Source organism: Homalodisca vitripennis, unplaced genomic scaffold (assembly GCF_021130785.1).
Source record: "Homalodisca vitripennis isolate AUS2020 unplaced genomic scaffold, UT_GWSS_2.1 ScUCBcl_1146;HRSCAF=4409, whole genome shotgun sequence".
Lineage (NCBI taxonomy): Eukaryota > Metazoa > Arthropoda > Insecta > Hemiptera > Cicadellidae > Homalodisca > Homalodisca vitripennis.
In genome coordinates, this window is record NW_025777321.1 from 50,983 (window position 1) to 65,499 (window position 14,517).

General features: G+C 34.8%; 1 protein-coding gene across 1 annotated transcript in view; it reads right to left on the reverse strand.

Annotated features, from left to right (window-relative positions):
* Positions 1–8,152: 8,152 nt before the first annotated feature.
* The window catches only part of LOC124371269 (tectonin beta-propeller repeat-containing protein-like), a 78,878-nt gene continuing 72,513 nt past the window's right edge, over positions 8,153–14,517 (reverse strand). Inside the window, 2 exon segments of the mRNA XM_046829610.1 lie at positions 8,153–9,128; positions 11,564–11,694. Coding sequence (XP_046685566.1) covers positions 9,090–9,128; positions 11,564–11,694 — 170 coding nt within the window. The 3' untranslated portion in view covers positions 8,153–9,089.

The window sequence follows — 14,517 nt, forward strand, 5'->3', positions numbered from 1 at the left end:
GTTTCCAGCTTTTAAAAGGAAACTAGCTGTTTCCCGCGGCTTCGCACGCTTTACGTAAGCCTTGGCCATGTATTTGCACTTCTGGTTCAAGTGCATTATATTTCTAACACCGATGTAGAGTTTGCCTTGTTGTCACGATCAAGAAAATCTGTGTATGCTTATTATATAGCCATTATACACGTACATGTATTTTATTATAAAGCGGTCTAACAGTCAAGCTTTAAGTTCAACCATATATTTATCATAAAGACAAACATATATTCTAACTTAGTGCCTTCAAATAGTCTTTGGCAAATTAATATACGTAACTGTCTCGTAATTGCAGTTTATAATGTGCAGGCGCTTTGAAAACTTTTATATATTGCAGCACCACCTCGTGGTGAGTTTTATAAATGAGTATAGCATATAAACCTTCTCCGTTGAAAAGTACATATACATTCAAATTTTCATAATGATCGGTCAAATAGTGTACGATTCCATAAAGGACAAACACACAAACATTCATTTTTATATATATATAGATTACTAGTTGCTGATTTTCTGTCACCTTTAAATTGTTGAAATCTAAATATTTAAAGCATAATTGGATGGGTAATTAATAAAACAAATCATTACATGTGGTAGTTTAATGAATATTATGTTACATTCAATTATGTAATTTATTACTTAGGAATATGTGACAAACATCTAGGCAACTTAATACGTAATTTTACATTTTACGAGTTATCTTACATTTCATGCTTGATGATTTCATACATTATAAAAACGCAATATTATTTACAACATTATAAATCACAACTATTTTACAATACGATTACATACAATTATTTTATTTGGACATTAAAGCTTAAAATTAAAAACACAGCCAAACGTTTGGTATTAAATACGTTAAGACATTACAAGCTAAAAAAATTAAATACTTCATACAGGTTTTACAAATTGGCAGCACTGTGATATATGATTATAACAATAAATAAATGACAGCAAGGCTGTTGTGATTATTATGACAATTATAAACTATAAACAATTTTTTAATTTGATTTATTTTTGCACTATGATTTGAAGAGCTATTTTTATTATTAACAAAATTACAACGCCATAATAAATACAGAACTGAACAAATATTTAAATTAATAAGTTGTTACTATGATATTGTTCAAAAATTTTGGTAAAACTATGAAATGTAGATGATATAATCAATATATATATATATATATATATATATATATATATTTTTCAATGGAAACACAATGACATGAACAAAACATCACTACGACGATCCTAACTAAAGTTTTAAGCAAATAACCCCTTACATTGTAATGCCACCTAGAAAAAGACACCTCCTTACCAAAACTATGCACACCAGAAACATTAGATACTATGTAAAGCGATAAGCTGGGCCCCTCAAAGTCTTAGTAAAAGATATCACGGATATCTATCTGGAAAAGATATCATTGTGTTGATATCCACAAGACATTGGCATTGTCCCTACAGATTATTTTTTTTTTGAGCGTTATTTGACCATAACTTTTGCTAGAAACGGCATATAGATGTTTTCTTTGTGTTATTGTGTTTCTACTGAATAGACCTTTAAAATTATATGTCACAAGATTGTGATTGCGATTTGAAACTTTGGAGTTACTCCCCTCTAACTCTCTTTGAAAAAGGGGGGAAAATACTTTTATCCTCCAAAAAAAATTTGAATAGGTATGGTGAAGACTGTATATTGATATCTCAATACGTTTGGAATATATCCAGGTGTATCAGGACTTCATGTAACCTGTATCAGGACAAATCCCAATCGAAACCCTGTATCTAAATCAGGAATTCAAAAAACAATCCAACGTTTCCAAGAAACAGGCAGCATTAAAGATCACCCCAAAACTAGGACAACCAAAATTGGCTACAAACAAAGCATTGTCACTTGACGTTTTACTGTCTTTTGTAGAAGATCCTCATGCCTCAACAAGAAAAGTTTCTCAAATATTAGGTATATCTCAAACATCAGTTTGTAAAGTTTTAAATGGCAGTGGATGTAAAGCGTACAAAATTCGTTAGTTCATGAACTACGTGAGGACGATTGTGATCATCTATTAGAATTTGTGAACTAATGATGTGGAACATTGATAATAATACAATTAAATTAAACAACATTGCTTTCTCAGATGAAGCAACTTTCATGTTAAACGATAATGTTAACAGACACAATGCTCATTATTAGGCTGATGTTAAGCTTCATTGGATGAGAAAGCAACATACCCAGCACCCCGAAAAATTAAACGTTTGGCCTGGCATTGTGAGTGATCAGTTTTTTGGGCCCTTTTTTACTGACTGAAACCTTAATGCTGATATATACCAGGAAATGTTACAAAATCAGGTTTATCAAGCTATCCAAGTAGTAACCAACAACCAGTAGTAAGGTTTGGTTCCAGCAGGATGGAGCACCTCCACACTATGGCCTGCATATCTGCGAGTATTTAAACAATATTTTTCCAAATCGCTGAATAGGCACAAGAGGAAATATTGTTTGGCTACCAAGATCGCCAGATCTATCTTCACTTGACTACTTTGTGTGGGATCACATTAAAAGCAATGTCTATAAAACAAAACCCCAGTGCATTAATGATGACCTTAGGGACAGAAAAGTAGTGGAAATTAAAAAAAATCCCGTATGAATCCATACAGTGTGCCTTTTCAAGTTTCTACAACAGGCTTGGACATTGTCAAACTTTCCTGGGACAGCAGCAGTTTGAACATCTGATATAAAAAAACACAGGTTAGTAAGTTTTAAGCCGTTTAATTGCTTAACGTAATTGTAATTACTAGTGCTACTGTAACACTACATTAAAAAATTTTAAACTGCCCCCAAAAAGCCCATTTTTGGGAAATGGTTAATTCACTTTAGTTTCCTAGAGGGGTGTCCTGAGTTTCATTTTTTTATCTTTGTCCATTGAAGGTTGAGCAGGATCCATCCATGATTTAACTTAATTAATTTCAATGAGCTGCTATGTTGCACTGGATTTGAGATAGAAAACTCTAGTTTCCACTGTTCTTCTTCTTTTATCAAGACCTTTGAAATGAGGTGTCACTTAATGGGTCTTTACATTTAAAAATTTCGATCCACCCCCCAAAATCATATTTTGGAGAAATGAGCAAAGTTGTAACAGTGACTAAAACGTTAATTTCTATTTTGCTATAAAGGTTCCGAGTTCCATTCCTTCATCTTTATCCATAAAAAACTTAACAGAGTGCATCCGACAAACAGCACTCATTTGGTTTGAAAGCTATCTCAAAGGACGAAAGCAAATAGTGGAACTGAGGGAAACAACCAATGGACTCACGACTCACACAATCAGTACAATACCACCCCTACCAGTGAGAAGAGGAGTTCCACAAGGCTCAGTCCTTGAACCATTTTAGTTTATTTTATTTTTAAATGACTTTCCAGAACACTTGAGAGAATATTGTCAAATGATCATGTATGCAGATGACACAGTTCTGCTTGCAGCAAATAGAAATACTGAACAACTGGAAATTAACACATACACAGCTTTCAACATGGCTCAAGAATATACAATGAAAAACAACCTCGTTCTCAACGAAAATAAAACAAAACAAATGACTCTAGGCAGTAAAAAGGCGCTTGTAACCGAACTACCCAATATCCAAGCAGCTGGTGAAGTTAAATATCTTGGCATAATACTTGATGAGAACATGTGCTGGAAAACCATATAGATAGTCTCTGCCTGAAGCTTAACTCAGCATTGTTTGCATTAAAGAGAACCAAGACAACTAGTACTCATGAAGCCACGAGAATAGCGTATCACGCATTATTCGAAAGCCACCTCCGTTATGGAATAGCAGTCTGGGGTGCTTCTTCAGGTGGCAATCTCCACAGAGTTCTGGTAATGCAGAAAAGAGCAATAATGTTAATGCCTGGAATAGGACCTAGAGAGAGCTGCAGAAACATTTTCAAAAACTGGAAAATATTGACAATAACATCCAATTACATCTTAGAAACCATACTTTACTGCATAAGTAAGGATCCTCCAAAACAAAGAGATCTACACTGCCATTACACTAGACAAGCAGGGGATTACACTCTACCAGTCCATAGAACAGCATTGTTCGAGAAAATACTGTCATATGATAGAATGAAACTCTTCAACAAGCTACCAGATCATCTGAAAGACAACCCAGGATCTATAAAGAGAAACCTACGGTGTTGGCTGCAAGACCACGCATACTACACACTCGATGAGTTCTTCTCATGGAATGATGAATCTTAATTAGACCTCTCATTTAATAATAGAATTCACTTCTAAAATCTGTTTGATTTTGTAACATGTCTTGATGATATTGTTAATAAAGCATATTGTCTATTGTCTATCCATACTTTTAACTCGCATATCCTGACCGACTGATTCATCAACACGCAGCAAAAATCATGTAAGATAGAGACATGAAATTTGGTACATTCTTGATCAAGGCAATAAAGCAAACCTAACTGTAGTCTAACCATCCCAACACATACAATATTTTTTGTTTGAAGGTTATTTTTGACGATGGAAGGATTGTGAAGGAAAAAGGATTTTCCGGACATTTGCCATCGTTCAGTGAAACAAGTTTGTAATTGTAACCTAGTTTGTAATTATGTATTAGGTTAGTTCTTTACCTTAGTTCTTTAATTTTTTTCAGATAAATTTAGATCTAAATTAACTCTACACCACTCCAAAATCCTCCATATGTATGGCCTTCCCAAAATCCACAAACCTACCATCCCTCTCCGGCCCATCATTAGTTCTCGTGATTCACCTTGGAGGGAATTGTCTAAAGTCCACTTGGACATCTTGGTAGGAAAAACTGACTCTCATCAAAAACTCCAGGGATTTTGTAGAGAAGTCATAATCCCTAAATTTGACTGAGACTGACAAACTGGTAAGTTTTGATGTTTAAAGTCTATTTACAAATGTACCAGTTCCAGAAACTCTCGGAATTATTAAATCACGTCTCAAAGAAGACCAAACATTAAAGGATATAACTAAACTTCCCGTGCCAGTAATTATGGAACTGTTAGAACTATTCACTCAATGCAATTATTTTGAGTTAGAGGGTAAAATTTACCGTCAAGATGAGGGGATGGCAATGGGTTCTCCACTGTCTCCTATTTTCACCTATAACTTTATGGAGGAATTTGAGCGAAAAGCTTTGGCTTCAGCTCAGTTCAAACCGAAGATTTGGTGGAGGTATGTGGATGATACCTTTGTTATTTTTTCTCATGGAGACATTGAATTAAATAATTTTTTGAATCACATTAATAGTATTTCTCCTTCCATCCGCCTCACAATGGAAGTGGAAGTCCAAAACAAGCTTCCCTTTTTGGATGTGTGTGTATTAAGAGATAGGGATGTCCTTAAGACAACTGTTTTTCGAACACAGATAACACACACAGGAAAATATTTAAATTATCAATCCAACCATCAAAAATCTGTCAAAGAAGGAGTAGCCTACTCGTTGTTTGATAGAGCAAAGAGCTTGTGCTCAGATAAGATGGATTAAAAGAGGAATTTAAGAAAGTTGAATCGGATCTCAGAAGCAATAGATACCCTCAATTAGTAATAAATAAGTGCAAACGAACCAGAAGAATCATTCCTGAGTCAGAAAAATAGAATTGTGATAAATTTGCGTTTATGTCAATCCCTTATGTGCCGGGATTATCGGAGATAATTAGAAGAGTAGGTAGAAAGTACAACATTAGAACCGTGTTTAAAACACACAACACTCTTAGACAAAGTCTTGTAAAAACAAAACCAAAAAATGGCACACAGGATTCTAAAAACTGTGTTTACAGTATAAAATGTAGTTGCAATAGGGAATACATAGGCGAGACAAAAAGACCACTAAACGTAAGGATACAAGAGCACATAGAAAACACGAGAAAGGGTCTCACAGAAAAGTCAAAAATTGCACACCATTGTTGGTCTGAAGACCATCATATGAATTGGGATGAAGCCAACATAATACATCGAGAACCACATTTCTTCAAAAGAAAATTAATTGAGGCAACATACATTAAATTGGCAGACCAACCAATCAGTCAACCATCAGTCGAGATTAGGCCGCTTTGCTTGCCAATTCTAAAAAATGAACTAAAGAGAAAACCAAAAGTATCAAACGGATCAGATATTTGTGATAAACCAATGCGGAGTCACAATATGGTTTTAAGAAGTTCATCTCGCATGAACCAATAATAACGAAAGGGCCCATTCCTGTCCCCCTTCCTTTTTATTTCCGCCTTCTTGTTTTTGTCTGCCGTGACGATTACCATTGGCTAGTGCCCTCTGGTCAGTCGTAAGTGGTTAGTAGACGAATGAAGACGTATTGTGACCTGTATTCCGTAGTTCAGTTTTAATGATTAGTGTTGTGTATAGTTCTTATTAAGTGCATGTTTATAGAGTTAGTGAAGTTGACACACAACATGGTGGTTGTGATTCCTGACTTAGGCGTGCCACAACGCTTTGGTAAGATTTGTTTATTTTAACCTAGTTTGTAATTATGTATTAGGTTAGTTCTTTACCTGAAGAAGAGATCAGATTGCAGATCTCGAAACGTAGTGTTACTGATTTCTTGTTTCATTGAACGATGACAAATGTCCGGAAAAATCCTGTTTCCTTCACATACAATATCATTTTATAGTGACTTGTTGAGTAGACTTTTATTATTGAAACACTAATGAGACACTAAATTTAATGAAACAATATGTGAATGTATCATGTGGCATGATATGTTGAGAAAGGTTTCATATGCAGGGTTTAAAATTTTGCATGAAACTTAAATTCTACAAGGATAAAATCTATGGTGCATAATTTTCGTGTCAATTTCTTTTCCGTATGATTGTCTTTCTGTCTATCTATCCGCTGGAAATCTCGCAAATGAAATTAGCAATAGATTTGAAATTTTGCACGCAACCTCAACAAAGCCTGTCAAGACATGTGGTGAGGCGTACTTCTACCTGTTATTATTATCACGAACCCAAATAATTTTCATTTGGAATTAAAAGAATCAGAATTATATAAAGTATATATGATTTTTTAAATTCCTCCTTTATACTCGCTAAAACATTATAAACACAGAGTAACATGAAGGCTACTAAGAACTACGTCTAACCCAATATAAATAATGAGCAAACTAATGAAAAAGACTTTGGTTATTATTATTATACCATATTAATCAATATAGTTATTTCAATTCACTTTACTTTTTAGAGGAGAGTATTATATAGATAGTGCTCAATTTCTAGAACTACATGTGGAGAATGCCCCTAAAATGAATGCCTACAAAGGAAAGGGGCTCTTCTCTAGAAAATTTTGAAAATACGAGATCTCAAAACAGTTCTTATGTACTTCTTAGGTACTAAAAGTGCTTATTTTTTTCAGAGAGAGAAACCGGAATGTTATTTTGTTAAATGTAGATGTATACATGTATATTTCCGAATCGAATTTATATTTGTAGGCTAAAATGTTTTTAATGCTGAAAACTGATCAGCACATCGGTATGTAATGAAGCTTTTATTTTTCATGATAAAAATTATACAAGCTAATAGGAAAGTATGGGTATGAGGAGTTGGAAGCTCTTAGGAGTTGGAAAATACTTAAAAAGCATGATATTTTAAAACATTCTACAACGCTCCTTCTGACATTAAAATAGGCTTACAAACGATCAGTAACGGGGGAACCGCTAGTTTTCTAGCTGTTTCTACATATTCAACGCCTAGTACCTAGTTCACTCGCAAGCTTGAGCATATAACCGGGGTATCAACGTTAGGTAACAATAATCATCCTAAACCATACAACACATTTTTCATATCAGAAATTATAAATTCACATTTTTATATTATTTAGCTTTGATGTAAAGTTTCATAAAATAAGTAGAAATGCTAACTATGAGCTAGCTATAGTAAATTTGAATTAAATTCTTCAATTATACAAAACTGTATAATCCATAATATATCTACCTATTTATTAGATGAGTGCATTGTGCAGTAATTAAAAATAATATATAACTTAAAAATTCTAAATGTACCAAAATATATTGTTACTTTCACCTTTATAATTAATTAAAATTTTGGAAAAAAACATATAGAAATAGAATAAAAAATTAATTATAATATAATATAATAATATCACAAAAATATCCACACAATTAAAATAAAATGAATGGCATAAAATCTATCACCATAAACAAAATACAGCACCTTATATTACATTGAAATAACAATCTTATTTGGCAAAATAAAAGCCCACATTTTGATCACGCACTATATGTTTGATTTCTATTTTGATCTGCGGGTTTGAATGCTGGATTTTTTAATTTACGTTCAATATATGACGCGTATCTAAGAATTAAACTAAAAATAACAGCTTTGTACAAAAGCACCAATGAAAATATCTATTTCGTATTGTCCACTAATGCAGTGATGTATCCAGAAATTGCAATGGGGGATATCTTAGGGACAAAAGGATTATGGGAGGGGGAACTTATACTAATATCCCACAACAAAATACACCACTGCATAATGCCAGCCATGTTTTAGTAAACTAAATTAAAATACTATTAAATATGGCATGAAAGTAAATAATTTGTTTGGATAGTGTATATCTTCAGTTAAAACTTAATGAATACCTCACAGCATTTTATGGAATTCACGAGAATACTTAAAAAGTATGATATTTTAAAACATTCTACAACGCTCCTTCTGACATTAAAATGGGCTTAAAATGCATGACGCACTATACTGATGTCCAATAAAAAATATTGTTAGTATTTTTGATACTTGCATGATTCTAATCAGCCACTATGTGGATTGCATAAAAATGACAAGACACTGAATATGTTATAAGGACTATCGGCACGCTAATGTTCATATAATTGCCATATAATGACCAAATAAAACACTGCACAGCAGCAATATTACGTGTCAGTCGGAATGTCGGGACACTACCATGACTAGCCAATACTCATAGTTCGGTTTAAAACCTGTAAAATATATCACCGAAGGTACGATGAGGAAAATGTTAACGGGTAGGAGACTACGAGAAGCCCCTAGGACTGACATGACGCCAATTTCCCTGGAACAATAAGTACAAAAGAATTAGTCGAAAATATTATTTTGTTTTAACCTCTTTCAGACATTCGCCACCAATCAATCGCCTTAACGGGGAGTCTGGTGGTAAACCCCAATCGCCAACAAGTGCTATATCATTGCACTCTGCTCTGTGCTGTCATCATACGTTTACTTTTAGAACTGCTAATGGAAACATCTATTTGACAGTACTGTTGTTCTTGTTCATTGCACGCTTTCAAGGTTAGTGATGCTATCTAGGAGTTATATACAAAATATTTGATCAATCTCTTCATTAACAATGATTTAACCGTTTTTCATCAAAATTCCTTCCAACCTCTATTGCTATCTTATGGATTTATTAGACCTATTTATGACTTTCTGAAGCCTGAAGCTACTGTTTTACTGACATATTGTTGTGTTGTTTGTACAGTTCCCTGTACAAGACATGTAGTCTTATTTTAATATAACAATACAAACATTTCTTGTATGAAAGAGTAATCATTTAGATTTAGTTTACCTTATAGGCTTTATAATTTTTAAAATTCTATCATATTAGAGACAATTTAATAACATTTTCAGCAATGAATAATATGTAACAGTTTTATTAGAATAGAGTTGTTAAAATAATTAAAACACAAGTGTGTTCTCCGGCAACGGTGCGGGCAATCAATTCAGTCCGATAGCGCCAAAAGTGAGTCATGGAAATTTTCCCGGAGAAGGTTAACCAACTACAATCAATGTTAGATTAAAGGGCTGCTACAAACAGTTTTAGCTATTTAGCGACTTTTATTTGGTGTCACTTATACATTTAAATTCAGCACTAATTTATGACCAAAGAGCCAACTTTTTATACCAACAGTGATTCTTCTATGTCTCAGACAGTTGATATTTGAGAAGTCAGTCAGTGAAAAACATTTAAAATATGATGTAAAAATATTTCATGCACCTAACTGTGACTTGTGTTAATGATTTTAACAAAAGAAGAATGATTATTTAATTAAAGTTTGTTATTGACTATGTATGATTTGAAAGAATAGGATTTCGGACAATTTGTAACATTTTCGCCCATCCTCGATTTTGTAACATATAACGTTAGCAAATATCTGAAATTCTATGACAAGAATGATAATATAAAAAAGAATTAAATTTAGATAGTTACTTTATGAAAAAAGCGGCTGTTTTCAAACCCTAATTTAATTTAACCCCTTAAGTGCTGGATTATATCAGACTTGTACTATACCCTGACTGGGGTTTTTTTATTCCCAAATATTCTTATGCAATAGATAATTCAAAAATCATATAATTTATGATAAAGGCATTATATAATTATACAATTCTATATTTGCAAGGGTTTGTTTTTGGAGGGAGGGGGGCGAGTTTTACTAACAGTAACTAACCAGTAACACAATATACATTTTTATAATATTATGATGAAAGTAATATTACACACAAACACCTACACTATGAAAACAGCAGATAATAAATTATAGTGTCAATGACACGCTTGTTTACAATGCAGTACAAAACGAGTGACACACAATAAAGAGGATGGTAGCTGACAGCGCATGATGGGAATGGCGGAACAGTCTCTTCCCTCTCCTCACCCCCACCCTGACCCAATAACAAAGGGAGAGTTTATGTGAAGCCAACAGACAAAGATTTCAGAATCACCTCGTACCACAATCACAACGATACGATCTTCGGTTTTACTGGGAAAACACAAGGAGTATATAACGTTGACAGCACTTACTCGATTTTTGACCACATTTTTAAGGGGTTAATAAAACTGATTAAATTAATTTTAAACAAAATTTAGTTAAATTTTAGACGCTATTTATTTTTGGTTTTCTTAGGACAAGAAGCTTATAAATTGCACTTAGTCCTATAAGAACCTTAGTGGTGCTTCCCGAGTGACAGGATATTCAGGATGAGTAAGGTTACGGGGTAGGGGCCGCCTCCTATCGAGAGCCATGAGTAAGAATTAGGGCACTAATCTCAAAGTCATGTCCCCCCCGGAAGAAGGGGAGGCCAGCACTGAACCAGCCTCTCCAGTCAAAGCAGGCAGGGCCTCTTCAGTCAAAGCAGGCAGGGGGTGACACACCTTTGTTGAGGCTGGCAAGAACCTCTGATACTTAGGGAACGAACCCCACCAAGTCCATCAGTTCCCAGTAGACTAGACCTATCGAATTACCCTTGCATCCCCAGAATCTTGTCATTTGGAGTTAGTGATGTGCCGCTCCTGGACATCCATAAGGTTGCCCAGATTTAAGTGACACATCGGTTTTTGCTGTGCCCAGTGGTAGGTTCGACTGGAAGGTATAAACCACACAGAAGTGATTCCTGCTGGGTATTGAGATGCCATGTAAATAGTAGAATCCTCAGATTTTGAAGATTCCATGGGAATTTCAACGAGAATTGTGAAGTAGTAGTCCAACTGACCTGCAATCCCAGGAGCCAGGAGGTACCGGCTGGGTTGTCCGCTGTCACTCCTAATCTACGACAGACAACACCAGTTGTGGTCACCCCCCACACTTCCGGACCACCCATGCTGATCTGCCGCATCACCAGCTCTGTAACAGAACCACTACAGCTGATTCTTTGTAGACTTAAAAAAAATAATCTAGTGTAAAGAAAATGGAAAATGGTGTGCGTGTATAATTATCTTAGATAAACAAAATAATAAACACAATTTAAGTAACGTCTGTAATAGAAATATACGAGGGTTTTTTTTTTTTTTCAACTTCCGATGCGCTGCAGTCGACTGCGCACCTCTCCCACTACAACCTCACTCATTTTCGGACGCCCAACACCATTTCCAATTTATCTAGCGACACATAAACATGGCTACCATGATAGAATCTCCCTCCAAGTGTGAGTTGAGAAGTGTCATTCGTTTCTTGCAAGCTGAAGGGTTATCTGCAGCAGAAAATTCACCGTAGAATGGAACGAGTATACGGTGAATGCTTTATGAGTGACAGTGCAGTGCGTGATTGGTGTAGGAAATTTAAAGATGGACGAGTTGACATTCATGATGAAGGGGGCCAAGGACGAAAGTCGGTCGCAAACGAAGACCTCGTTGATCGAGTTGACCAAAGTGTAAGAAGCAATCGAAGGTTTACGATTACGGAGCTATCCAATCAGTTTCCTGAGATTTCAAGGTCAGCCCTATACTCTATCGTAACTGACAAGTTAGGCTACAAAAAACTTTGTGCGCGATGTGTGCCGAAGATGTTGTCTGATGACCACAAACCTTGGTGAATGGTGTCAGCAACGTCTTTTTCTAAAACCGTTATGAAGCTGATGGCGAAGATTTTTTGATCAAAATCCTGACAGGAGATGAGACATGGGTTCTGTACGACACCCCAGAAACGAAACAGCAGTCCCAACAATGGATGCATTCAAACTCTCCAAACAAACCCAAAAAATTCAAAAAAACTTTCAACAACAAAAAGATTATGGTCACCGTGTTTTGGGATCAAAAAGGTGTAATTGCTTGTTGAGTTTTTAGAGCCAGGTACCACAATCAATGTGGAAGGATACTGCGGTACGTTACAACATTTGCGGAGAGCTATCCAGAACAAAAGGAGAGGAATGCTCACATCGGGAGTAGTGCTCATTCATGACAACACCCGTCCTCACAGTGCTGCTTTGACAAAGCGTCTTCTTGACGGTTTTAAAATGGGATGTTTTTGACCATCCGGCGTATAGTCCTGACTTAGCGCCGAGTGACTATCACCTTTTCCCGGAACTGAAGAAGATGCTAGGAGGGCAGAGCTTCCGAACAGACGACGCGCTGTGAGACGCCGTGAAAACCCATCTCAAATCACTGGTGGCAAACTTCTATGAAGAAGGTATTAAGAAGCTTGTACCCAGGTACGAAAAATGCCTCAATTTAAATACCGATTATGTTGAAAAGTAACTAATAATGTACCTAACTTTTGATAATAAATTTATTTAATTACTCTACCTAGTTTTATTTTTATACCACATCCGAAGTTGAAAAAAAAAAAACAGCCCTCGTAATAAAGAAGTCTATAAGTGTGGGCATAATTATTAATAATAAAAAACTGCTCTAAAAAGGGGTGGGCTGATTCTGATACTTGATACCTCGATTCTTAGTGTATCATCAATCTCTATATTGCGGTTCTTTTCTCTCGATTCTGACACCAATATTTTCTTCCATATGTCAAACTTCTAATTATTTTAAATTTATCTTTGAGACAATTATGTTGAGATTAGCCCCAGTTCACCTTCCTCTATGCAGCATCTGGAATCTGAAGTCATGTCCATCTGAAGAGATCCAAAAAAAGTCAGTGACAAAGAAGCTCAAAATGAACTTTTTATATCATTTTGACACCACAGACACCTAGATTATAAATTACAGTGTAATCCAGGTGAAGAGGTATTCTCACTTTCTCATCTGGTGTGTAAAATTCCAAACGCTGCACTAGGAGGAATGTGAACTGGGCTAAAACTCAACATTCACAAGTTATGTGTTTAAGGAATGGTTTGTTTCATAATTTTGTAGTAAGTGTGGTGAGCAGTAATCTAAAATCGAGTAAGTACAGAAACTGTAGAATTCAATGGATTGTTTGAAGTTTCCTATCAAGGGTACTATATATTAACTAACTCTACAATCATTTCTGCCAATTAACTCCAGCTATAATTGTAGTTTTGATTATTGGATGTATGAGCCATCATTTCAGACTAACTAACTGCCTAACTTGTTTGAAAATTGTTATGTGGTAGAAAATATTGATATACTCTAATTATTCCTATATGTATGGATATTTCACTTATTGCAGTAAGTTCTTTAACCCTTTCAAGGTCAATATCCAGGCAAAGAACATTTTAAAAACATGCATAAATTACCGACTTTTTAAGAAATATATTAAAAATATGATACATTATATTTTTACGCGTATTTTATATCAATTCTCATTAAAAACAAACATACTTTTTGTTAAACATGTTATATAGTGCTTAAACACAGCTGATCAAGCAGTAACAATGACAAAAGTTATGATCAAGTTGGCCGGTCAAGTTATCAGTTAGCTGTTTCGGCGAGAGCCCTGTTAGAATGTTATGTTTACATAACATATGCAAATTGCTAAACATGGCACGACATTTTTTTGGTACACCTGTAAAAATACCCTTGGCATTACTGATTAACAATCCAAATAAATGACTAGCACTGAAAGGGTTAATTTTTATAGCTGCTTCCATACGTGCTGCTACTACTACTACGTGTATGTATATGGTTGCACATACTACTATTAAACTATAAATAATTATATGTTTGTTTGATTTTATTTCAATCTAAAAAATGCAAGTTCAATGAATTTAAGAACATAAAGAATGAAATGAGGACACCAACAAATGTTTGTTCGAGC